This window comes from Syngnathus acus, chromosome 17, assembly GCF_901709675.1.
Source record: "Syngnathus acus chromosome 17, fSynAcu1.2, whole genome shotgun sequence".
Lineage (NCBI taxonomy): Eukaryota > Metazoa > Chordata > Actinopteri > Syngnathiformes > Syngnathidae > Syngnathus > Syngnathus acus.
Window position 1 is genome coordinate 4,533,204 of NC_051102.1, and position 26,153 is coordinate 4,559,356.

The following is a 26,153-nucleotide window of genomic DNA, read 5'->3' on the forward strand; positions in this document are numbered from 1 at the left end:
GTACAAGTTGGCATTTTACAGAAAACGTTTTGAATTATTATTTTTTGAAATAACTTTTAATTTACGTGAAAAGGTAGCACATTTTCCAGACTAAGTGCCTATTTGTTTTTCTTTTAATACTATTTAAAAGTATTTCAGGGAAAAAAATGGTTAGACAAATGTTCATTTGAACAAAAAGTTGCATTATTTTGTTACCATTTTTAAAACATTTTTAAAATTATAAAGTTGTAGATGTTCTTTGATGTTGTGTATTCTGGCCTAATTGATGAGAAAATCCCAATTGATGAGAAAAGAGGCGGTTTCATGCAAAGAGTTTATTTGCGAATGGGACTGCAGTATCATACAACAGTAGCACAATCATAATGACTCTATGGATTCTCCTGCTATACGTATAGATACACAGATCAAAGGCATGTCGAAAGAAAACAATGAATGACTTTTCTTCCACTTTTTTTTTTAAATTTAATCTAAAAATAGCTTTTAAATACTTGGCATAGTCTCGTAAATTAACCTACGAAACAGACACACGTTTTGCCCGTCGTCGCTTTTATCCTAAATTCTTTTTTTTTGTTTTTTTTTAAATTATTTTAACTGCCGAGAGAGTACCAAATGCAAATATAGTTTACGAAAAAAAGCTTTTTTTTTTTTTGCCCCCTTGTCCCTCTCACTTGCACTCCATGCAAGGAAGAAAAAAAGATGTAGAAAAAAGCACTTAAATTTCTTATGAAAATAGAAAATATTACAAGTGTGCATAATCACTGCTCACGTTGCACATCAACCTGTCATAGAAAAAAAAAAAAAAAAAAGTCCAACAAGACTCTATTATATTGACGTTCAAGAGTTGGCGCTCCATGCCAATCGCAAGGGCTGTTTCTGGATGATCGGGGCTAGTTTGCGTACCTTTCGAAAAAAAACACGCGCAAAAAAAAACGCAAACTATGCTCGTTCTGCTACAGCGCCCCCGGTTGGAGGGCTCATCGCTGACAAGTAAAACTGTTAAATGACCTGTGACTAAAGTGTTGCGTAGACTTGGAGAATATATTTGGCTGCAAAGTGATGCGATGTTATAATTACAAAGGAATATTTGGGCCACACTAATAAAGGCTAGAAAAAATTGCAAGGAAAAAAAAAAAAACGGTATACATTGAAAACAATGCTAAAATGTTTTGTATTTTTAAGAAAAATGTCATATATTTGCAGGAAAACTTTGCTTATTTTCAACAGAAAACAAAAATATTTTCAAGAAAAGAAGGCAGCCATCTTTTGTTTTTCTCCTTTTGATTCTTTTTTTTAAAGCAGTTAAATATTTTTGGGAAAACAAAAGTTGCAATCTTGCGAGAAACAAAACAGTATACGTTCAGATACAAATGGACAATTTCAAGAAGCGTCATGTTTAAAACAAAACTAATTTTTCAAAAAAAAAATTCCTTTTGTTCTCAAATAATTATGACTTCAATCTAAAAAAAAAAGTGCTTTTCTATGTGGCCCTAATACTTCTTTGTATGTTTTAGTAAGGCGACATCAAAATTTACAAGAAATGCTGAGACAACTGCTAAAATGCTACAAGTGTAAAAAGGCTACAGAACAATTATGTTACTTCATGACAAATAATTCGCACACATCCGTTGTTGATTTGTTACAATGCAATGCTGGATAATGCAAAAACACACACACAACTTCTCAAAGACATTTTTACTACTACTGCTATTTTTGCAAACTTTTTTTTCCATTATTGTCTATTTAAAAAGTCTGATCTAAAAACCCTGTATGTATTGAAAAATTCCAAGATATTTTTGAGCATTTGCGTTTTAGCTGCAGCATTGCATTGTAGCGTTAAAGTACAACTACCAAAGAATTGCGATTCTCCCCTGGAAATGATTTGTTAATGCTGAGAGCAGAGCAGCAATAATGATATTAAAAGTGATTTTAAAACATTTTTTATGAGCAAAACAACCCAAGTGAATTGATGTTGTGTTTTGGGAGACGCGTACTTGTATTTCAATGGACTCCGACGTTACGCACGTTAGCATTGTGGTGAATGCTAGCCTCTGAAAACCATCCATGTTTTGTCTTTTTCATGGGATCAACAACAGAAGAGCCGGCCGGGCGGGCGAGTGTAAGCTGGAAGACGAGACGACAACGCGACGCACGAAACACGGCGCAGACGACGCGACAAACGCCACAAATAAACTTTTCCATTGGCACGCTCTAGAAAATTAGGAACGCTCTTCGTATGATTATTATAATCTACACACACACACGTGGTGAAATAAAACTTTATGGTGAAAATACAAAATACCTCTTAAAATATTTAAAATATACTTTATATATATTTATTTTTTGTACATTATGCAAACAGATTAAAAAGCCGATGATCGTAAAAATAAATACTCAGTGAAATGTATGATGATGCAATGCTTAACAAATGTATTAGACCACCACCAAATTAACGGCAACTGAGCCAGTTAACCTTTGCAACGTGAAATTTAATCATATGTCCTGAGTGGACCCACACAAAATGTCTCAGGTTTAAAATGGCTGATGTAGGGTCATTTCAGTTTGGCGATAGTGCCCAGAAACTCAGCCCCCAAAAACAGATTCCCTTAGCTACATAAAATCTAATAGCAATGTCTATCGTTTAGACCCGCAAAAACATCTCAAGAAGCCATGTCGGAAAATACTCATGTCGGCCATTTTGTTTAGAAGCAATGCATGGCATTTCCAGGGTTCCTTCAAAACAAATTTCATCTACTGATTTTGTCTTGCTACCAAATTTGAATCTCTCTCTATATCTATCTATCTTTACTAGACAGATAGAGAAGTGCCAAGAATTGAGTCTTCATAATTGACTGTAGGCAGAGACTGCAAGCCAAGTTTAATGACTTGTGATGAAACAGAAAAATCCACAACTCTCATCCAATAGGTGGCGGTGGTCAAATAAACATGTCAAGCACTGTACATACATAGAGCTATATGATGGATGACCTAAAGCAGCAGCCCAAATACCCTGACACCATGTCCCTGTAGTATGATCACAAGACGACGCTTCCGACAGGTAGCTCCACGACACCGCTCAGCTTATTTGTACAACAATATTGCTCTATCTCGCCTCTTTTTAAAAAAAAATGTGTTCTGTTCTATTTGTTTCTCATTGTTGTGATAGAGTTGCTGTCAATCTTTATTGCTTCCTGAAAGTACCTGCGCGGCGGGAGCTGCACTATCCGGTCAGACGTCACCTGAAAGCAAAGCAACCGGCGCGCTATGGACTGAGCGGGCGATCGTGTGATTAGCTTAGCAACTGGAGGGTAGAGGGTCGAAGGAGGGGACAATGTCGCCGAGTTAAAGAAAAGCCGAACCATGTCGGGAAATCAAAAACAGTTCTCGAGCCAAACACAGTCGCGATGAGTGGTGCCACCACCGTAGCAGTCGCGACTTTATTTTGGTACAGCAAATAATAACAAAACCCTCAAATTAACGCTTACATTCATAATGCGCAGATTCTCGAGTGTATTCGTATGCATGGGTGAGTTGCATAATGTCTGCCAATGAGAAAAGCATCGGGAGAAGATTGGGGCGTGGACGAAGGAAGGCGCTCGTTTTGGGTAGGTAGGGTTGGGTGGAGGCGGGGTGGGGCGGGGCGGGGCACCTCCCTTTTGGCAGTGGAACAGCACTCTTAGAAGTCAAGCCGAGGGTGAGGGTGTTTACACAATGCTCTCGTCGGACAAGAAGGCCATTTCAGTGTCAAGAGATGAAGATGAAGGCATTCTAAGTTAGGCAGCCAGTTCACAGTGTTGTGTGGAGCGCTAAAACCTCGAGATGGGGAAACGATGGACGCCGTCTTTTTCCATACCATCGCTGCCGTCTTCAGCTGTCACAGCGTTCTGCCACGTAAAAAGAGGAGTCATTACTCCAACGGACTCCCTGAACATCGAAAGTTCGAGAGCAAACCAACATTCAGCGTTATTTAGAGGTCGATTCATTTAACAATCTGAACGAATCAAATGTCATAAAGCATCCTGGTACAAATTGTTTCCATTTTTGATGGTCACAGGTGAGCACAAACCACACAATATTTATACATATGTATCTTACCTGAAAGTAGACTTGTCACCATGCTTTGCAGTTTTGTCCAAGACCTGTAGCGATCCAGCAGCGGGGTCATCCAGGGAGTCCTTGGCCTCTCCGTTTCCCTCCCCAGAGTCAGTGCTCCTGATGCTGAGGCGTCTCATGCGATACATCACGTCCACCTCCCGTATCTTGCCGGGCGGGCGTTCCGCGGCCCCTTGGCCAGGAGAAATGGCTAGCTTATTCTGGAGAGCTTCAAATTGATCAGTTAGGACATCGCCCCGCCGTTCCCCTTCCAAGCTGAGAGACAGCCTCCGGTCCAGCTTTGGCACGACTGAAAGTGGCAGTCTCTCTGGGGGGAACTCTGGCAACCCGGTGTGATCTCGCCCTGGATGGGTCCAAAGTACAAGTCTATGTTCTGCGAGAGCAATTGTCTTCCTGTCTTGGTCCTGCTTGTCATCCGATGCTGCGTCGGTTTCTCTTTCTCGCCCTGGTCCAGGATCAACTTCAACAGATTGGTCCGTTTCCCCCTCAGTGACTTCTTTCTGCGCTGACTCCATCAACTCGGTTTTACTCCCTTTCTCAGAGTCTGATGGCTCATCTGTGGGACCATCTACTCTTTCTTCAACCTCTCCCAAATTGTCTTGTGTTGAAGAATCCTTTTTTCTTGTATGAGTGTTTACATCTAACCCTGTCTTGTTGAGACTCGAGTTCTGAAGTTCCTGATCCATTGCATTTTCAGACGGACTTTCAACTGCAATACGCTGCGGCGGACTTCCATTTGGATTTACTGAGCTATCCGAGCTGTTCTCCTCATGGAGAGGAGGCAGCGGACCCTGTCTCAACTGGTTCTCCAGCTCCCTTTTGCAAATAGGGCATTCCTCCTCCAAATCAAGATCTTGAGGAACTGCCGGGTCATTAGGATCGTTGGGATCCCGAGAGTGACGCAAAGTCTGGCATATGTCTTCATAGTCAGGAGGACTTGTAAGTGTGGAGGCATCCTGCATGGGCTGTCGGTCCGCCCATGGCACCTCCGCCGCAGCACTGTTGGTGGTGGGACTGAAGTCGCAAAGCGGCGTCTCGATGGGTTCATCCGGCAGGTCCAGTTTCACAGTCCTGCCATCATTGCTACGTCGACGCGGAAGATGAGGAACAACCCTGTATTCTCGAAAGCCCGACTCCCGAGGGGGCACAGGAAGTTCTTCCCTAAGCTGTTTGCTGAATGTGACGGACTTGGTGGCGGGCCTGGAGAAGGCGCTCTTGACTTCCCTGTACTCCGGATCAACAGACCAGCTGACTGCACTTCGCCTAAGGCTGCTGGGTTTGTTGAGAGGCTGGGACGTCAGCCGGATCTTGATACGCTCAGGGATTTCAACTGACCCATCTGGAACTTTATTGCTGGCAGCACCGAGCTCTAAGATGTCTTTGTAGGCCTCGTTGAGGTCCTCGATGCACTTGTCAACACTTGGCTGTTTGTTGCTCTGTTTCTGTTGCGGCTGCTGCTGCTGTTGCTGCTGTTGTTGTTCCTGGACTTCTTTTTGGATTGCCTCCAGTTCTTTGACAGCATCCCACGGTCGCTGACTGACAATCGGTTTCAGCAGGAACTCGGGAACCTTGAACACCTCCTGCCCGCTGCTCGCCGCTGGTTTGCTCTCCACATTTCCTGAGGATGGCACTGCTGGCTGCTGAGCTGTGCTCTTGTTCAGCTGGTTGGAGAAAGTGGTGGTCAGGGAGAAGGCGCTGTTACTTGAAAGTTTTAGGCTCTTCACTCCCTTGATAGGGAACGTGAAGGCAGTGCCCGCCGCACCGACACCATCTGCAGGGGCCTCAGGAGCAGCAGGGATAGGGTCTTCTTGTGCTTCCTTGTTTTCAGAGCCAGGTTTTTCGGCCTCTGGGCTAGTTTGCGTCTCCTGGTCGCGGTACTGGTTTGCGGGCCAAGATCCGGACAACTTCAGCTCCTTGTAATGGTTTATTTTAGGGGGTCTACAGGGCAATTTTTTGAACATTTTACTGCTGGCTCGGCTGCTCGTCTTGCTGCTCGCTATGCTACCAGTCAATGCTTGCAGCTCTGCCTCAGCTGAAGATGTGCTTTGGAGACTTTGGTTTGTTAAATGGCCCGTTTTGTTTTCACTGGGACTGTCTGCTGGGTCTGGTGACTTCTCATTATTGTTGTTCTGATCACGGATTGTACCAGTGAGCTGCGGGGTGACCGGCACTGAAACCAAACAAAAAATGGTTTCACTGAGTCTCTTTTTGAGATTCTTGGACTTGTCTTTCTCTGGTGGTTCGGGCTGTTCGACTTTCTTTACTTCCGGCACAGTTTCAGGGACAACCTGGTCAGTTGGCTTGCATGGGGGTGGTGGTGGCTTGCCCAGAATAGATGAGGGGAAAAATTGACTACGATTTTGCTCAGGACCTACACTGTCACTTTTTTTGTTCAATCCCCTGCTGCCCCATCGAGTGCTGCTGTCATTTTCAGTAAGAGTCGTCTTGCGACCAGCATTGAGAGATTGTCCCTGTTGGGGAGGAAAGGCACTATCACAGGTAGATTGTCCTAAATTTTTAGCAGATGGATTCTCTTTGTTGATGTTCCGGATCTTGTCTGAGTCAGTGAGAGAATTTCCACCTGAGATTTGATTCGCTCTCGTGTCTTCAGCTGTTACCTGACGACCTTGACTCGGTTGCTCTTTGTTCCCAGAGGTTATCTGTTTACGGTAGGACGCCCCACGATCTCCATATTGTTCTAGCCACGAATCACCCGTGTGCCTTGTTAGCCACCTCCCGGGGTCTGAGCTGGGTTGCAGGGAGTCTGACCTCCACCGCAGGTTTAGCATTTCATTACGATTGATTGACACAGCTCTTGGGGGTGGGGCTCTTTTATAAGACGGGGGCGGGATGTAGCCCGGGGGCTCCATTCCAGAGAGCGAGTGTTGTGCAAAATAGTCATGTCGCAGCTCCCCTCCCCTCGAATAAAAGATAGGCCTGTCTTTTAGCTTGAGACCCTGGTCTATAGCGAGCATTTCCGCGCTACCCCTAATTTGCTGGTGAATCTCATATGACGGCGGCTTTAAAGGCCTGCTGAACCTGGGCTTTGGTAAAAGTGCAACATGGCTGCTTGGCCCGCCATTCCTGCCCCATCGGTCCCTGCCAATAGCACCGCTGTAGATATAGCGACTATAGGGCCCGGAGAAAAGAGTGCTGCTTAGCCTTTGCGGTCTGTCTGGTAGGCTCGGCCTGGATGGAATAAGCTCTCTGTTGTTTGCTCCATCAGGTGACAAAACTCTTGGGAGGGACTGAGACTTGGCTTTTGTTCTCGGGTGAAAAAAACCTTCAGGTGTCCTCAGGCGATACTGCTCCAAAGCCCACCGTTCGCCGTCCCCATCTGACAACTGCCTGCCCAGGCCCACGGCAGGCCTCCAATCCTCAGTACCGAGGCTCTGACACTTCCGCTCTCCCGTCACCCTCAGCTGACCGGGTGTATCTTGGTCCCGCAGCCAGGAGATTTCCTCCCACAGCTGCTGCGCTTGCCTCTCTGCCCTGAGTTCCTCGGCCGCTATGAGGGCCTGTGGTCTCCATGCCCCCGCAGAGGCCCTCAGCTCCCTGCCATCAGCATAGTCCAGGAGAATGCTAAAGTCTTGGCCTCGCCTCCGCCAGTACGAAATATCCCTCTCATCGTGGCTGAGCGGCTCGGAGTACGTCAAACTCGGGACATCGTAGAAACTGCAAAAAATAGATCAAATCGCTTTTAGTATTTCTAGAACCTAGAAGGATGAATCAGGGTTTGAAGGTCATACCGTGAACCATTTATAGGTTGTCTTGCATGTTGGTCATCACTGTCCAATGTGTTAGGCACCATACTGGATTGGGACGGGGGTCGAAGTTGAGCCAAGAATTTGCAGACGTATGACGTACAGCATTATCAGATGCCTAATAGACATGGAACGTTGCCAGCCATGACCAGCGTAAGAAGTTAAAGACTCAATGCCCATGCCACTTTATGTTGACAGCAATTGTTGCTGTCACACATCGAATTAGTTAGACGCAGCAGCAGGGCTGTGCTCAAGAGACACCGAGTTTTTGCATCAGAGATGTAACAGAAGCTCTGGTATTTGTTCAGCTTTCACACATAAGCTAGTGAAATGGGGGAAAAGGCTGGTCCAAACTTGCTGCTATTCTGTTTCAAACAGCCTTCATCACTCCTCTATTACGTTCCCCTAAACATGGGAAATCCATGGGTCACCTTCAACCCTCTCACGTCTTTGTTTCACCTTGGAAAGCGGGAATTTCAAATATGTACTTTACCCCCCCCCCCAATCACTCTTGTCTAAATCTGCTGATTGGTCACAACAGAATTGTTATTTCCTCGTCATCATGTTAAAATAATCATCAGATAAATCAACTTGTCAGTGAGCCAATATGCTAACATGTGACTGATAGCGTTCCACCACACATTGATCTGCTTTACATGCGGACAAACTATACTACATGCGTGTGTGTGTGTGTGTCCAATGGCTTTTCCACCAAAGTGCTGAAGTCAGCCATTACTCCAGAGTCCCTTAAAGACACAAATTGTGATGTTTGTGCAATATGATCTGCATTTTTAATTGTGCTGACTTATGCTTAAAGGGCTTTTGTCAGAACTAAAAAAGCGTCAATAGTGCAAGTCTGAATAAAACACATACATTTGAATACTTTGTAATTATTGCATTTATACAATGGGATCATTAGCATAATATACTTTTTATTTTTTGGGGGGATTATTTCTGGGACTAAAATGAGAAAGTATACCCAGGTATTTGTTTATTTTCACGAGCTATTAAAACCAATTCAACATGTGTAAAAATGAGCACAACAAATGAATGAACACGTTGTGTGTGTGACCTGAGCTGTGAGTGTGTGTGAGTCACTAGCAGCATATGCTAGTGTATAGCTGAGGGGGGAGCCGCGCACACTTGCCCAGCAACATGCTGACATCACAGAGCACGTGCTGGATGGGATTCGGTGTGCCAGTGTTTACAGTGGAGTGACTCTGCGCTGTGTCTTGACGCAAGTTCAATTCACCCCCCCCCGCCTTCATTCCCACTCCGGTGCCGTTTTCATCTGTCACGGCACGCACACAAATGCATCAAGCTCTCGTCGGAAGGCCGTCTTGACAAATGTCAGCCGTGCCGCTGCAGGAAAGAGGGTGCGGTGGGAGTTGGGGGGGGACCTGCAGTGCAGCTTTTGCATGGTGACCGGAAGAATGTAAAACAAATGGGGAGAAGCACTCACCCGCTGTCTGTAGCCAGAGAATCACCCAAGGGCTGAGCGTCACCTAGGATACCGAGGAAGGCCTCCTTCCTCCTCCTGTCGCCCTCACTGTCCACGTAACCCTTGAGGGGCGCCGGCCTGCTGCCGTACAAGCCGCCGGCCGCCGAGGCCCCGCCACGCTCCGCCTCGTAGCCGTTGAGCGCTGTCGCCACCGCCGCCCGGCCCGCCCGGTTGTCAAGCAGGAGCTCACGCTGGCAGTCTGTGGGCCGCTTGTCGTAAGTGGCTGATGGCGGGCCGCTCCTGGGCAGCTTGTAGCCGTGCGAGATGAGCAGGTCCTCCACGCTGTACATGGTGGAGGGCAAAGGTGGGGGTTTGCCTTATGCGCTGTGCTGCACAGCAGAGGCCATCACTTTGAGAAAGGCAACGCCAAAAGAAAAAGAAAAAGGGTTAACAGCAGTTTTCCAACAGCCCACATGACCTATGTTGCAACACACCTGATCCACATGGTCAGATAATTAGCAAGGTCTGCCTGCAGAAGATTGATAACAATCCTGATCATTTGAACCGATATCCTTTTTTGACCGTACAATTGAATGGATTGCTTCCTTGGAAGAGGTCATGTTCAGGCCATCACACTTGATTAAAGTTTCTCAAAACGCCTGATTGGATTCATACAATTTAGATCAATCATTACTTGAGACTGTTGGGAAAAATATACTTTTTATCATTGGATTCTATGTATCTACTCGTGTGCAAGTCTTCTACAGGATGTGACATTTTGACCTCGTGATGTTGACTTGGAAGCAGATGGCTGGCTAAGGAGCGCATGTTTGGAGTCACGAGCCGCGCTATACAATAAGCCCCATTTCTATTTCTCTTAAACAGGACATGAGGTTGTCGTGCGATAGCTGAAGCAGACAAAGGTCCTATTTAAGTGGAGGTCATGAGAACGCCACAGGCGTATCCGTCCCATAGGCGTTAAGACTACGTCTTTCTCCTAGATAAAGTCATGAGCTGACCATACCGCTTCTGTCCGAGATAGTATCCTGTTGTGCTGTGGAATGTCCTTCCTGTCTAAAGAAGCTATGCATTCATGTACACTTGCCCCATTGTTTGTTCCTCAATAAAAGGCACGACCAAACTGAGGGAAGGCGCGGATCTCAGCCACACTCGCTGTGTGTCTGGGTCGCCCTTCTGCAGAAGTCGCTGGCCATCGAAGACATATCCCGCCTCTGTGAGATTCTGTTCAGATAAATGTTGTGGACCCAACATTTTTGGGGGCTCGTCCGGGATTCCTGGAAATCTGCTCGCTGATCCGAGGAGTGTTGAGGACGCCGAATCCGTGCACGGCAGAGGTCCCAGGACCCTGAAGGAAAGCCCTGGGGAGCGATGTTCATCCACCAGGCCGGCGAAGTCCAGTTCAGCACCTCTCGGCGGCGACGATTGACGGAATCTTCAAGAGAAATCTTTCAGAGATTCGGTGAGACCTCTTCGTTGGCTGCGTGGTTGGGGTATTTTAGTCCCCGGAAAAAAGGGTACCCGGGTAAGGGCGGCGGAGTCCTTGTGAATTCCAAGTGATAGGAATTCGGTCTACAGATGGAACTTGTAGACGTAAATACACCTCGTTGTGTTAAGAAAATTCCGCGGTGTGAATGTGTGTGTGTGTGTGTGTGTGTGTGTGTGTGTGTGTGTGTGTGTGTGTGTGTGTGTGTGTGTGTGTGTGTGAAAGAGAAAGAGATGCAAATGAGCAGGAATGAATAACTGACAAGATACAGGTTGAATGGTTGACGTTGTTGGAGAATGCTATGGGAAAATTAGCAGAGCAACTTTGAAGAAAGAGTGATCTTGAGCAAATCTAATGCTAAGAAAAGAAAATAGGGCTTATTTCACAGTGGTTGACTGATTATCATGAATTGAATGGCTGGTTTTACGCTTTCATCTAAAAGTCAAGTTTTGGTCTACATTGATGATAATTGCTTTTGAAACAAAGGAAGCGTGGGGATGAGATTCCTTTCTCCTCATGCAGCATTTGGGCCAGAGAGGAAATTAAGTCAAGTAACAGAAGTTACGATGGGTAAAACCAGAAGTAAACTATCTTGGTTTACTCTCAGCGAAAGGGAGAGCAGTGCAGTGAGGCAGGAAACAGGCTATATTAGACACACCACGACCTGTCACAAAGAACAACTTGTGTTTTTTTTTATGTGATTGCTGCAGAGCTTGGGCTCCACGTTATGCTGACATTGCTAAGCCACTGACAGGAGTGGCTCATGGACAGCCGTTAGCAGTCGAAGATACATTCGCGTGGACACCAAAAGTAGAAGCATTGACAAAATTGAGAGTGGCATTAGTTCAAACAACAAAGGGTGCGATAATGGATAAGGTGTTATTGACCACGTCAGTAACAAAACTGTTTTGCCAAAATGACTTCTTAAGGCAACCCCAATTGTGTCACTTATGTGACAACAGGGGGGGATGAGTTATTAGTTACCTTCGGTTTAGATTCTTTAGTGAAATTTTTTTTTAAAAAAAGCATGTCCTGTTTGTGTGAAACATGATCCACACGGGAACCTAAAAGAACCTCTATATGAAACTCACCCCCACTTCAGAAGGGTTAACACCTGTTGAGAACAAAGTGGAAAATGTGTTCGTTATATGTGCTGCTGCAATGGCAGTAGAATCGTCAGCAGAGGTTAACTTGTTCCATCCCACAGACCTGTTGGTACCACATGCTGTTGATGTGTTGTTACTTCAAAGTAAAATGAACATGCTGTCTCCAGCCAGACATTTGTCTTATACAGCTCTGTTATTGTCACAAATCATTGCACTGACCAGAGCGTGTACTCTAGCAGATGGACAAGACCTAATTGTATACACAGACAGCCAGTATGCATTTTCAACAGTTTTTTACTTTGCAAAACAATGGGAAAGGCGTGGAATGATAACTTCAACAGGAAAGCAAATAACACATGCACAACTTCTAATCCAGCTCCTCCATGCAGTAATGTTGCCCACAAAGCTTGCAATTTTCAAATGTGAGGCACACACACGGAGGAAAGATTTTGTATCAATAGGCAATGCCTTAGCAGATAAAACAGCAAAGGAAGCTGCTATAGGCAAATACAGAACCTCAGACCTATTTCTGAGATTGTCGTCAGAAAAGGAAGAACTAATAAATATACAGATCTTGCATGATATGCAACATTTAGCCCCTAAACAAGAACAGAAAATGTGGATTGCTAAAGGTGCACATCTGACAGACAAAGACATATACGTTGTAAATAATAAGCTTGTTCTCCCTAAATCCCTTTTTAGAGCAGCTGCAATTTCGACACAAGGAAGTACTCATGTGTCGACAGGGGGAATGCAGGAGCTAATATCACAACACTTTACAACGATGGCTCAGCAAAACCAGGTGACTGGGTCTTCATCAAAGTAATCAAACGAAAGACGTGGTCTTCACCCCGATGGGAGGGACCATCCCAAGTCCTACTCGCCACACCCACAGCTGTGCAGAAAGACCCAGCTGGATACATCTCAGCCACTGTAAGCTGCAGAGAGTGCTTGGCTCCTAGGCCCCGGTCAGGGCTGCAAAGGGGGTGCCAATTATAGTTTGGCATCAGTCTCAAACCGGTGAAGAACTAAGAACCCTGACCATTTAGCTCCCTAGGGGTTCAGGTGGCTCTGTGGAACTGAACGGAAAATGGCACTCAGAGGAGTGCTTGTCTGTGCTGTGGCTGTAGCATGCTTGCCAATGACATGGAGTGTCCAGGGTCCCCAAGGGGAAAGTGGAACTTCCGCTCGAATCAAGAGAATGACGACCGAACTGTTGACAAAGTATATAAAGATAAACCCAGATATACCACATGCAGACAACATGTGGTACCAGTATGTATCCATGTTGGCCGAAACATACAATCAAACTAATGTTATGTATGTTCCATAATGCCACGATCAAGTCAACAAGCCTGTCCTACATGCCCGACCCATGCCAGAGTAAAAATGGCATGGTGTTTCGCAATACTAAGGGCTTTTGGGTTTAATCCCCTCAAAGGACTCAGACGGTCGGAAAGTAATGAGGCACAACTAGCCGCCCATCCCTGTTACAACATCTCAAGGCCATTCACAATAGTGTCAAGAAGTTCTGTCGTCACACCCGCACCAGTGACTCTCGAAGTGAGTGAAACCATCTCACATCCCCTGTGCTTCCGACGAAGACGTGTTGATGGAATAAAGGTGGGAGATACAAAACGCTGCATCACCACCGCACTTCTAGAACCTTCCAGCGAGACCTTGATGAATACCACAGTAGCAATCCGACAAATCCTAGCAGGAGGCGAAAATCCCCACTCTATCATCGAAGGGGGATGGTGGCTTTGTGGTCGCCGAGGCTACGCAGTCCTTCCAGGACAATGGGATGGCACATGTGCCCCCGTATATGTGTCAGATCACACTGTGTTCCTCAGTCTGACACATTTTCAGGAACATCATCAGCGAAAGAGACGTGCAGCTGTTGCCCCCACCTTCCGTCCCTACGACAGTGTCTGGGGCTCAGACGTACCAGATGAATACAAGCTTTGGAGCACAGGACAAAAGGTGGCACTCACACTCTTCCCACAGGCGGGTGTGGCTAAGACTATTCTTCGAATAGAAACTATGGACTACAGGTTGAAGACCTTTGCCAATTTTACTCTAGAGCCCCTTACAGGTTACCAGACGGAACTGCAAGCTCTGAGACTAATGGCACTACAGTCCCGAATGGTTTTGGACCTCCTGACTGCCGAAAAAGGAGGTGTGTGTGAAATAGTTGGTACCTCCTGTTGTACCTACATCCCAGGGGAAAATGACACCCACCTCGAGTATGCTCTACAAGGACTTTGGAACCTCCGTAGGGCTATGTCCCAGGACAACTCCGGCCAAGGATGTCCATCCCTTTTGGTGGCTGTTTTACGGCAATTGGAGGCAACTTCTCTTGAAAGTCGCAGTTCTTTTAGTTGCCATACTGTTATTTCTCTGTATTTTTACATCATGCATCATACCTTGTATTCGTCACATGATGACTAAGATGTTGACATCAGCGTTTGCTGTCCAGAATATCATGTTGGTCCAGCGTGAACAAGATGAGTGGGACCACCTTGCGTAAATCGCCTGCCTGTTTGTTTTTTCTTTTTGATGATCCAAAACAAAATACATTCCATTATGACGAACATGGCCAGAGCAGAATGGAGAGCTGTAGTTCTGATAAACTGGAATGTAGACTTTCATACTTTTTGATGTTACTATATCGTGTAGGCGTATACTCATTTATACACATATGTAGTTATTAGTTTATGTTTTGTTTTCCTATGAATTCCAATGTTAAACAGGGGGGAATGTTGGGAAAAATATACTTTTTATCATTGGATTCTATGTATCTCCTTATGTGTGCAAGACCGTCCACAGGATGTGACATTTTGACCTCGTGATAATGACTTGGGAGCAGATGGCTGGCTAAGGAGCCCATGGCTGGAGTCACGAGTCGCGCTGTACAATAAGCCCCATAGTTAGCTATACATGAACAGATCATGAGTTTGTCATGGGATGGCTGAAGTGACAAACGTCTTATTTAAGTAGAAGTCATGAGAACGCCACAGAAGTATCCATCCCATGACCACTAAGACTACGCTTTTGTTAAGCTAAAGTCATGAGACGACCATCTGCTTCTGTCCGTAATAGTATCGCTGTTGTGCTGTGGTCATGAGATGTAATTGTGGAATGTCCTTCCTGTCTAAAGAAGCTATGCATTTATGTACACTTGCCCCATTGTTTGTTCCTCAATAAAAGGCACGACCAAACTGAGGGAAGGCGCGGATCTCAGCCACACTCGCTGTGTGTCTGGGTCGCCCTTCTGCAGAAGTCGCTGGCCATCGAAGACATATCCCGCCTCTGTGAGATTCTGTTCAGATAAATGTTGTGGACCCAACAGAGACCTTCATAAAATCCTCCTTATATTTTCCCCTAACTTGACATTTTATATCCAGAGTATGAATATTGACGTCTTTTCTTCTGACTTTCACGTCAATGATGAGTAATGATGTGATAAAAATGACAAATTGATACAAGCTCCGTCAAGGTGACCTTAACATTTGTTTTGTGAGATTACATTTTGGAAAAACTGTTCACTCGGCACTAAAATGATTCTTTACATGTACAAACTACGGGGGGGAAAAAAAGCATTAGACTCAAGTTACCGTGTTTGTTGTTTCAAGTCATTATTACAGCTTTGAGGCCCCACCGCTGGCACCACTTGTTGATTTCAGTGAGGTGTCTGTTGTTTATGCTAAAACACTCGAAGTATCGATTTTGAGCTTCGATTTACAGTGGTATGTTTCGAATAGTCGGCTGGTTGATTGGAATGCTATTTTACGCTTTTTTAACAAAGATCTCAAGTTGCGATGCAATACGTAATGAAAAGATGCAGCACGATATAGTGGAATGGAAGGCGATATGTTACCACGCGGTGTAGTAATTTAGTCAATGATACGCTACCATATGGTAGGTTCCAATATAAAGTGCTGCGATACAATACATAATGCTATGACACCATAATATTGTAAAATAAAAATAATATGATGAAGTCCTTTCCCTCAAAAAATAAAATTATTTGTAGAAAATGATTCAGTTCAATCTCATATAATCCAATATGATTCAGTACAGTATTATATTGAGTACAAAACGATATGATGCACTTCATTAAGGGGCATTACCATAAGTGTATGCAACATATGATAGGACATGGTATGATCCAATTATATGATATTTTGCAATATGGTATGATCCAACGATATGATATTTTACAATACGATGCAGTACAATTTGTATATGATGTGGCATGGGATACAATGCTATATGATACACTACGACAGGGGTGTCAAACTCATTTTTGTCGCGGGCCACATTGTAGTCAAAGTTTCCCTCGAAGGGCTATTATGACTGTCAACCCAAATAAATAAACGCCTCATATCATATGCAGTATAAGCTACAAAACAAACTGACAAATAATTGTTTTTTCAAATCAGACTAGTGGAAACTTTTCAAATATTTTAAAAAGATGATTTTTAAAAGTGAAGGCAATTTGCAATTTTAGTATGACTTAAATTTAATGCACAATTCGTCTTCGCGGGCCACAGAAAATGATATGGTGGGCCATATCTGGTCCCCGGGCCTTGAGTTTGACACCTGTGCACTATGATATGGCTCACTACGACATGCTACGCTACAAAGCAATAATTTGATGTGATATGATCAGATACATCACATTGTGATAAAAAAAAAAAGTAAATATGACTTATTCTTGGAACTGAGGAGCAATGAATACACCACCACTTCACTTTTTATGAAGTATATGACTCGTTCCTGGAACTGAGGGGCAGCGAATGCACCATCAGTCAACTTACACAAGGTCATGACTTCAAAGCCCCTCGGATTTGCATAGCAACAACCACAGTAGCTGTTTGCTATCATAGGATATCTTTTTTTTTTTTTTTTTAAACACATCTGCAAACTTAAGGTGTATATTTACAACTATCAAACAAAGTTGTTCATGCAGGAGGTCACAATAAGTTCACTTCTAATGTGCGTAATTTTACAGCCCACAAGTGCCAAATAATAGGCCACAAATATGTATCACAAGATGGAGAGTGTACCTGGATCTTTACCTGAAAACACACGCATGAACATATAACCATGGACTCACTCTTTCATTTGATGAATACCTCCTCATCCTCCTGCCATGAATGAATCATGCAGGTAAAAGACGTATCATAACACACAGCCATCCATAATACATGTTTGACGTGAACCACGCCTGCGTGGCTGCATGCCCTACCATGCCATGCTATACGTATGCTACTATGCTATGCTGTGCTATGCTATGCTATGGGAGGGGGGCACTGCAATATGGCAACATCTTGAGCCCGATCATCATACCTGCCTGGAGACAGCTGCATGCACCTGCACTTCGACTTGCACATGCGGCCATGCTGCGACCCAACCCTGCCCGTGCACGGGAGTGGGGTTGGGGGGAAAAACAACAACACCCAAAAATAATAAGAAGAAGCTAGATTTATAAGAATCAAAACGCGCAAGTTGCAGATGCGCTAAACTGGGAGTGTTTACCGACGCGCACACGCGCTCACACGCACACATGCATGCATAGCAACCCCTCCCTAGAAACCATGCAGCCGGTGACGGGCTGCACACTGCTCAGGAAAAACGCGTATAAGAGAGGAAAAAGAATGTCATTTTTTTTTGGTCGAAACATACCTGGCGAGATGCGTGCTTGCGTGCGTGCGTGCGTGGCCGCTCGCTGCGGTTCGGCTTGCTCACAGAGCGCGGAGCCCGAGCCGAGCATGCCGATTGGTAGGCGGGGAGGACGCGCCGGTTGCTGGCTGCCTCGGACTGCATGGGCTCCCCGAGACACACGCAGGGAGGGAGGAGGCATGGCATGGAATGGAATGGATTGGGGGGGGGGGGGGGGGGGGCTCCTCTTCGCACAAATGATTTCCTTCTATAGAAGATCAACTTTCTAACCGCAAAGGTATTGATAGGGTACAAGCACCCACAATTGTCATTAAAGATCATCAGTTGTGCTACAGAAAATGATCTTGGTGCTAAAATTATTATGTACGTATTCACTGCAAAAAAAAAAAATCTTTGTTCATCTATCTATAGCAGTGGAATATGCTGCAGAATAATTAAATGCCCATGCACTAGAATTGAAGTACTATTAATCCACCTGTTGCCAACCAAGTTTAGTCAAACAGGCCAAAATTGCACATTGAGTAAGTTAAATTGTGGTTAAATTGAGACTTTTTGTATCTACGATTGTGCTTCCGTGAGATCTTTGGAATGTAAAATATGTGTCTTGCCCCCTTGTAAAGTTTTAAAAGCATTGTTGTAACTTCCCTGATTTTGAGTGTGTGTGTGTGTGTGTGTGAAGAATTGTCAATTTAATGACACTGGTCAACAAATGATTTCATTTTTCTTAAATCAAATTTTTTTTAAATGAACTTTCTATTAACGACGCCGATTCGAAATCTGTTATCCAGCACATCGAGTTTTCATCGTCATAATAATAATATGGCTTGTGATGTAAGATGTCAGGAAAAGCGTACTAGAACATCTGAACTTTATTTGGGAGTAATCAAAGGCACTGTGCTGTATCCAATATAATATCAGTTTGAATGAGATTGGTTATTTCTGAACACAGCTACATGCTCACGTATAAGAGGGTGTACACACTTGTGCAACCTTATTGTCTCCGTTGTTTGTTTCTATAGAGCTGTACAAGTTGAAGGTCATGTTCATGGTGGAAAGACTTTTATCATTTGTCTTGGTCACAAAAATCTGCAGAGGATTGTGCAGAGATTTGATCATTGTAGATTTCGACCCTTTTAAACCTTGAAGTCACCCGCTTTGCCTCCTCTTGTTCTATTTTGGGACTGAATGGGTCACAGATGACTGCTATTGTCCTTTTTTTTTTTAAACGTCATCCCTCCATGGCTCTACGTACGTTGATGTCAAGGTCACTTAGAATGTTAAGGTCACTGTGGTGAAAACCAGGCGCCACATCTCAGCAAACGTCACTTGTTAATGACCTACCCTTATAGTCCATGAGCCCCATTGAATGTCTGCTGCAAAACACGCACACACACACACACTTAAATGGATGTACACACATACTGCTACACACTCTCTTGTCCCCAACCCTGGTTGCCTAGGAGACAGCTGATGGGTTCCCCATCTCATAAAACAGCACCAATAAGGCCGCATGACAGCCAGGATCAGATTCAAGTCTTGGGGATGTTTGTCTTCCTCTAGCGGCCAGATTGAGGAATTAATCCAGCTGTGATTCTGCCTAGTAACCCAATCTGTTGATTTCTCCTGTCTGGCACCAGCATCAATTCTGACAAAACACAGATACTCTGGAATATACTTTATTATTTTTTCATTATTGTATTTAGACTCGAATACGTATCATATAGGCTACTGTTGTTACTGAAAGCATCGAGTAAAAACACCACATTTATACACAGTTAGGTTGTGACTTGTGCTTCATAGCACTTTGGCCAGGAATTAAGACAGGATCAGAATTTTCAGGGATGATAACACTGCAATTCCAATTCAAATAGCATCAGAGTCGTGTCTGATGGCCTACTGTCATGTCCGATGGTCTACGTATGTGTCTGATGGCCTGCCCACTTCACATACTTTAGGGTCAGGTGGATCCACTATTGCATCATATGACTAACTAATTCTGGCCTACTCTGCATTCATAGATGGTCCGCAGTTGTGTCAGATGTTTACTCAGATTGTCTACTGTAGTGTCAAATGGCCTACTGTGGTGTCAACTGGTCTATAGTCTTATAAGACCTTCTGTAGAGTGGAATGGTGTATTGTAGTGTCAGAGTCTCCTGCAAGGCACCACACGAGTAGCTCCTGAACCTGTTCTAAATATACACCCTTAAAACTGCTGTTTTGGGGTTTTTTTCACTCCTTTTTTTGCAGTGGTGATCCATAATAGCTCTTTACAGTGGACGCCTGCTTGTAGTTCCTTAGAAACATATTTTGCCCTCTTCAGTCTTCTGCACTGACTTCAGCACGCGGTTCTCCTGCGGTGAATTTAAAGGGAATGATCGGAGCCATTCATTGGCATGGAAACTAGTCGACTGTGTTCACTCACAACGGCGCAAACACCCCTTTCTAACTTGCGTCTACAAAAATACCAAAAGAAAGAAAACTGCCCTGACGGCACGAAAATAGGGCCGAGAGTCTACTGTAGCGTCAGATGCTTTACTGTAATGTCTGATGTTCCACTATACAGTATGTAGTGTCGAAGAATAATTGGAATAAACAATCACAAATTTCTTCATCATAAGCCTCAAAACAAAGTTGGCATATACTGTTTTTGTTTTTGTCCCTTAATGGCCACTGTCTTGGACAAAAATGTCTTATCTAAGCACCCGAAAAAAGAGTCTGAATACTCCCAAGACTAAAGACAAATATAATCCCTGCGCTATATACGACACCACAGATACTCTTGTGTGTTCACCTATATGTCCAGCTGTATTAGGAATGTCTCAGACAAACTTGGTGGGCAGGAGGCTGCCGAAAAATACTAGCAGAGCAAAGCAGATTCACTTCATGATACATTTGGTTTTCCCCCTGATTAATACAAATACAACTACTGACTGTGTGACATCACACAGAGAACTATTAGCGCCCTGCTAGATAAGCCTTAGTGTTCAGAGTTGCTTGCAGAATGTCATTCTTAAGATGTTTACATCCTACAGGCTAATCAAATATGAGCAAATGTGGCCAATGTACGTATAATAAACTTATTCAAACCGCCAGGGTGGTTCAAAGGAGAAACGTCCACATATGCTATCTAAAAGGAGAAAAATAAATTGTCTCCTTGTGGAGGTCTAAACAAAAGAGCAAAATGTAAACATTCTTTATTCTAAGCCTCGCAGGCCGCCGACTGGATGCTGCCGTTGAGTTCGCCGAGCCCCGGCAACGGAGCGCTGACATCAGTCATCTCGCCCACGATGAATGTGGGCGCCTCCCCTTTGTCGTTGGCTAGGGGGCTCTCAGGCGGCGGTGCCTGCGGCGGCGGCGGTGCCTGCGGCGGCGGAGGTGCCTGTGGCGGCGGCGGCGGCGGCGGCTCCTCGGTGGCTTGCTGGACGAGGGTGGGCTCCTCGTCCAGCCGGCTGGAGATGGACCAGTAGAGGTGAGCGTCCAGCCTGGCGGCAGCCAATGAGAGCTCTCGTGCCGAACAGGAGGGCGTGTCTACCTGGATTTGGAGGATTTTTTTGTTTTTGTGTTTACACCATGACATCATACGTTGCATGAGTCACATGTTTGTAATCATGATCATTATTATCACTACCTCGAAGGTGTGATGGAAAGCACCGTAGTCAACGTCGAAGAAGCCCTCAGCCAGCGACATCATGGGACTGAAGCGGTGGCCCCATTGCACCTCCTCAGCCAAGTAGGAACTTCGGGCTTGGCACGTCATGCCTGCACACAGGGAGCGAACACGACACGCGTTACTCGCAGCCATTTTGGGCCGAGAGCCAAGAGAGAACAATTTAAGTGACGCATCGAGTGATGAACGACGAGCCTTTATTATGAATATTCTCTGCGGCAGAGTTATGATCTCATTGGAAGTTGCTGAGCAAGGAAATCAATAGCCATTTTTACCCACGTAGCGTCAAAGAATAGCTCCAAACTTTTATCGTCCCCTTTGGAGGCCATTTTCCCGCAAGGGAATCATTTAAAGAGCTTTGCTGGGCCACGTCGTTTTCAGGTTTAATACCACTTTGAATTAAAATGACCACGTTGTTTTTTTTTCATGTATTTCACAACGCAAGTATTCTTACTTATAATTAGAGCGATAAAATGTATTTTTGCACCTTTTTTTGTTGCCCATTAGGGAGAGTAGGTGTGTGAGATTAAAAGTTTGATAGCAATGCAAGTATCAGCATTTTGCAAGTGTATTTTTTTTCTTTTGAGCATTTCAAAATTTCAAAGGGTCAACGTTCTCACCTGTTGCCTCCACCATTCCCTCTAGGATGACCACAATCTCAAAGTCCTCCTTCTCTAGCTGCGACTGTGACATGTCCCAGAAGGGCGAGCGAGCGTCAATCTCATGCGATATTACCAGCGGCGACACCAGGAAGAGGCGGTCGTCGCCCGTCTCGAAGCCCACACTTATGTCTGTCTGATCCAGGGGGATGAATTCGCCTTCAAAGAGGAGACGCAGAAGGTGAAAAATGATTTTTATCTATTTATTTATTGGACGCTACGATGGAATTACACGTAATGACTAGCATAGTGGCAGGCTCACCCTCCTGCGTCTGCTTGGACTTAATGAGCTTGGCCCTCATGTTAGCGCCCACAATGTGCGAGCTGCGCAGGTCGCCCACCCGGAACATCAGACACAGCTTGTCGTCCCGCAGCGAGATGACGGCGTGCTTGGAGAACACCAGCGTCTCGGCCCGCTTGTTGGGCTGCGAGATCTTCACGAACATGCAGCCCACCTGCGCCGACACCACATCACGTCAGGAATCACCTTCCGACCAAAATGGCTGACAAGCTGTGCATTTCACAGTGTGAAACGCCGGTCACATTCTGCACTGACTGGACAGACCGGTGTCCGAGTCCTTTTAGCTGCCAGAACGATAACGAAAACAGTTTATAAATGAATCATTTCACCCCAAAAAGCAAATTTAGTGACAGGAATAATCAAAAGTCATTAAATCATATGAATGTGAACAAATCATCCACAACCACTGAAATGGTTTCAATTCACTCCAAAATATGATCGTTTTGTAGTATTACGCCACATCTCGTCTAATTTAACACGTGCTGACCATGAAGGCGTTGACCATGGAGCCCAGGATGGCTTGCAGCAGCAGCAACATGGTGCCCACGGGACACTGGTCGGTGATGACGCGGTGGCCGTAGCCGATGGTCGTCTCTGTCTCGATGGAGAAGAGGAAGGCCGAAATGAAGCCGTTGACATTGTTGACGCACGGTGTCCACGTCTCGTCCTCCAGGTGATCCAGATCGCCCCTAAGTATGATGACCATGGAGTCACACGATCAAATCCGATCATAAAATGCTTACTTTGTATGGATGATCCATTTTGTTCATTTATTAGTTCATTTATCCACATGTTGTCTTGAACTGGCTTTGCGAAAGTCAAGCTCCTTGCAGCTGCTCATTTACGCCTCGATAGTTAAACAAGTCAAAGTCAACGGAGCTTTATTGCCTTTCTGAACACAGAGTAAAGAATGTTTTTTTCCATGGGGTGCCGAGGATAGCTCAGAGCAAAACAATACAAAACGATGATTACAAAACGCCCAAATTCTTCAGAAAACGCCGATAAAGATTCACTGTATGTTGCCTTCGAGGGATGGGTGGAAAAAAAAGAAGCGGGAAATAATGATTTGGTCTGGCACCCTGGGTGGGTCTGAGCATATTTCGGGGGGGGGGGGGCAGTGCCCCTGTATCCCATCCTTTAGCTCTGCCACTGAGCATGAGATAGACACGCACTTCTGGTAACATGTTTTGACCAGTGTGCATTTTTAAAGCAACACCACTAGGACAAACTGCAGCGTGCGACAAGTGCTAATGTCTGATTAACTGAGTAAGAGAGTTCATCCTTTAAAGTGTTGTTAATTTATACCATCCGTGTCTTTTATATGAAGCAGCGTCTGTGAGCGAGGAAGTGCAGAAGAAGCAGCAGCTCTCTGCCGCAGCTGCCGTTGGCCCTCCATTGATACGATAAGGTCAGGATTTTACGAGGTCAGCCCCTTAGCTAATTGGAGCGCGGCTCCTGCGGGAAGTGACACGTGGCCGTAATCAGACGACTGCTTGGTCATCATGTTTTTCTTTTCAGCCTTCACAGCAGAAACGCCTCGGAGGTTTCCTCACCCAGAGGTTCATAAATGGTGATGCGGCCCCCGTGGTCGATTAATTAAAAGATGTGCTTTTGTTGTATCGATGTCCCGCCAAGTTCGGGATTGTGGCGCTCCATTAGTCGTGTCTGGCAATAAATAGGATGTCACAAGGCGAGTACATAGCGGCTTTGCTCGACGTACGCCTTAGCTAATGCTCGCTAAATAATTACCTAATTGTCTTGAAGACAAATAGTGTGCCAATTAGCATTTTGAGCACCCCAGCAGAAACTAAAACGTAATAAATATCGTTGGCGAGGTGCACAGTCAAGTGATATTACTTTTGATTTATTTATAGCATTGTATCGTAAAAGAAAAGCGCAGGTTCATCGGATTGTTGAGCTAAGATCAAATTCTTGACTAAATGTTAATTAAATCAATGAATGGAGGCCAGTACTCACCTACAATAGGCGATGAGGTACCAAATGGCACCAAAGAAGAGCCACGTGACGGCATAGGCCATGACAAAGACAAAGAGCGAGCAGCGCCAGTTGAGGTCAACCAGCGTGGTGAAGATGTCAGTCAGGTAGCGGTAGGTCTCCCGCATGTTGCCGTGTTGCACGTTGCAGCGGCCGTTCTTCTCCACGTAGCGCTGCCTCTTGCGCCGAGCGCGAGCTGGTACAAAAACAGCGAGACAAATGCTGCTACCGTTTTTGTTGGCCCTTTGGGGGTCATTTGAGGTCAATGGCCATAAAAGGTAGGACTGACTGACCAAAAGTCTTGAAGGTCACTCACCCCACCCAAATCGCCCTCTCTCTTTCTCCGGTTGGATTTTCTTCCTGGTCTGATTGACTGTGGCCTCCCGCTCGGCCATCTTGGATTGGAACGACCTCTTCACTTTGGGTACTTCGCTGGTGACAACGTGGCCCAGCTCCTCAGACACGTTGAAGACACCATGGTTGTCGGCAGGAGGCATCGGGGCCTCGTTGACCGTCTCCTGCTCCCCTTCCGGCTTGTGGTCCACGGGCAATGAGAGCGAGTCCGGGCGCGGGGGCAGGACGGCGTTCTCCACAGCCATGACTCGCGTGTAATCGATTGTGTGATATAGTGTTATTGAAATGTCACTTTGGTACACTCTGTCCACTGGATGTTGGTTGTACTACCATTTGTTTGCTGAAACATGAGAAGGGAAACATGCAAGTCAAGCTATTGTTCTGTCACAATGAATGAATGATTCTTCTGAAAACAAAAATATATATATATGCAGTATGATGAGAGTAGACTAAATCATTATCTGGATTAGCAACATATTTTGCCATGGCAGAAGGCCTCGGATGAAAGAATTTATTTGTTATTGTTCTTGTCCTTCCTGTTCTGTGGATAAGGTAAAGACATACAAAGGTGCTAATATTATTAACAATAACCATCTTAATGTTCCATCACATATAACGGAATAACCCCTACATGAAAAATGCCTGCAAGTTTTAAAATGTAGGGAGTAAAAATGTCAAATCTGCACCAAAATATATGTTTCGTGGATTATGTTTTCTTTCGTCTGTTAAGTCGTTTTCCCTTTTCTAATTATTATTATTGCAGAATTTAAAAGTGATCCATATTTGCTCTAAGCATTGTGATGATCAAATCTTGCATGTTTTATACAGCAGCTGGGGTGAAGTGGATGTGCGTGCGTGTGCGCGCGCGCGAGAGAGAGAGAGAGAGAGAGAGAGAAAGACAGAGAGACAGAGAGTTTATGTGCGTGTGTATGCTTATTTCAACGTGCATTGCTATCACAGCAGGCCGTCTCAGGTGTCTTACATAATGCACGCAGCAGGGCCTACCGTTTAAAAAAATGACTCCCTGTTATTTTTAGTCATAATAACAAGTCTATTTGCACAATATAATTGATTTTTGTTTATGTGCGTCCATCGTGGTGACACTGATGGAGGCAATCACAATGTCGCCCGTTGAGAAATTGGCCACAATGAACGCGGTTGATGTACACAAGCAATGGTGCACATTTAATCAACAAATTGGTTGCGTATTAAAATAATGGAATCTCTAACCTGATTAGTTTACCCTCATTTGAAGAAGAAGATGGGTATTCATCGTATGGAACGGTGGTTCGACGCGTCGGTCCATTTTCGCCATCGATCCGGTAGATCCTCCGGGACCGAAAGGGGTGGGAAAAAGATCTCTTTACCCTAAAAATGGACCTTGCGCGTCCGCCTTCTCGATCCTCGCGGCTTGCTGTGGCGGTGAGGTAGAAGTGTCTTCCGCCGTGCGTGATACGATGGAGGCGAGGCGGGCAGGTGTCGTCAGCCCAGCCCCTCGCACCGAGCTTTGCCTTGCTTTGGCGAAGTATGGTGAAATTACAGCAATAGTCGATATTTTTTTTTA

General features: G+C 45.0%; 2 protein-coding genes across 2 annotated transcripts; both read right to left on the bottom strand.

The window, feature by feature from the left end:
• Positions 1 to 3,120: 3,120 nt before the first annotated feature.
• LOC119137302 (junctional protein associated with coronary artery disease) lies at positions 3,121 to 17,761 on the bottom strand. The gene is made up of 4 exons (XM_037276523.1): positions 17,617 to 17,761; positions 9,337 to 9,724; positions 4,093 to 7,785; positions 3,121 to 3,881 (listed from the first exon to the last, which is right to left on the bottom strand). Exons 2-4 carry the CDS (start codon positions 9,663 to 9,665, stop codon positions 3,872 to 3,874), a joined length of 4,032 nt encoding a protein of 1,343 aa, XP_037132418.1. The 5' UTR covers positions 9,666 to 9,724; positions 17,617 to 17,761; the 3' UTR covers positions 3,121 to 3,871.
• A 2,727-nt stretch (positions 17,762 to 20,488) lies between these two features.
• Positions 20,489 to 26,094, bottom strand: kcnj9 (potassium inwardly rectifying channel subfamily J member 9). Its single transcript, XM_037276213.1, has 8 exons — positions 25,820 to 26,094; positions 24,552 to 24,929; positions 24,218 to 24,431; positions 22,728 to 22,929; positions 22,202 to 22,394; positions 21,901 to 22,098; positions 21,242 to 21,372; positions 20,489 to 21,145 (listed from the first exon to the last, which is right to left on the bottom strand). The coding sequence occupies exons 2-8, from the start codon at positions 24,832 to 24,834 to the stop codon at positions 20,813 to 20,815; spliced, it is 1,554 nt and encodes a 517-aa protein (XP_037132108.1). The 5' UTR covers positions 24,835 to 24,929; positions 25,820 to 26,094; the 3' UTR covers positions 20,489 to 20,812.
• Between the last annotated feature and the right edge of the window lie 59 nt (positions 26,095 to 26,153).

Bases quoted from the DNA above. Each gene is read 5' to 3' on its own strand.
- LOC119137302 (XM_037276523.1), bottom strand. From the start codon at position 9,665: ATGTACAGCGTGGAGGACCTGCTCATCTCGCACGGCTACAAGCTGCCC. The intron at 7,786-9,336 runs GTGAGTGCTTCT...TATTTTTTGCAG, and splicing joins TCTCTGGCTACAGACAGCGG to TTTCTACGATGTCCCGAGTT.
- kcnj9 (XM_037276213.1), bottom strand. From the start codon at position 24,834: ATGGCTGTGGAGAACGCCGTCCTGCCCCCGCGCCCGGACTCGCTCTCA. The intron at 24,432-24,551 runs GTGAGTGACCTT...TTTTTGTACCAG, and splicing joins GAGAGGGCGATTTGGGTGGG to CTCGCGCTCGGCGCAAGAGG. The intron at 21,146-21,241 runs GTAGTGATAATA...CTCCAAATCCAG, and splicing joins CTTTCCATCACACCTTCGAG to GTAGACACGCCCTCCTGTTC.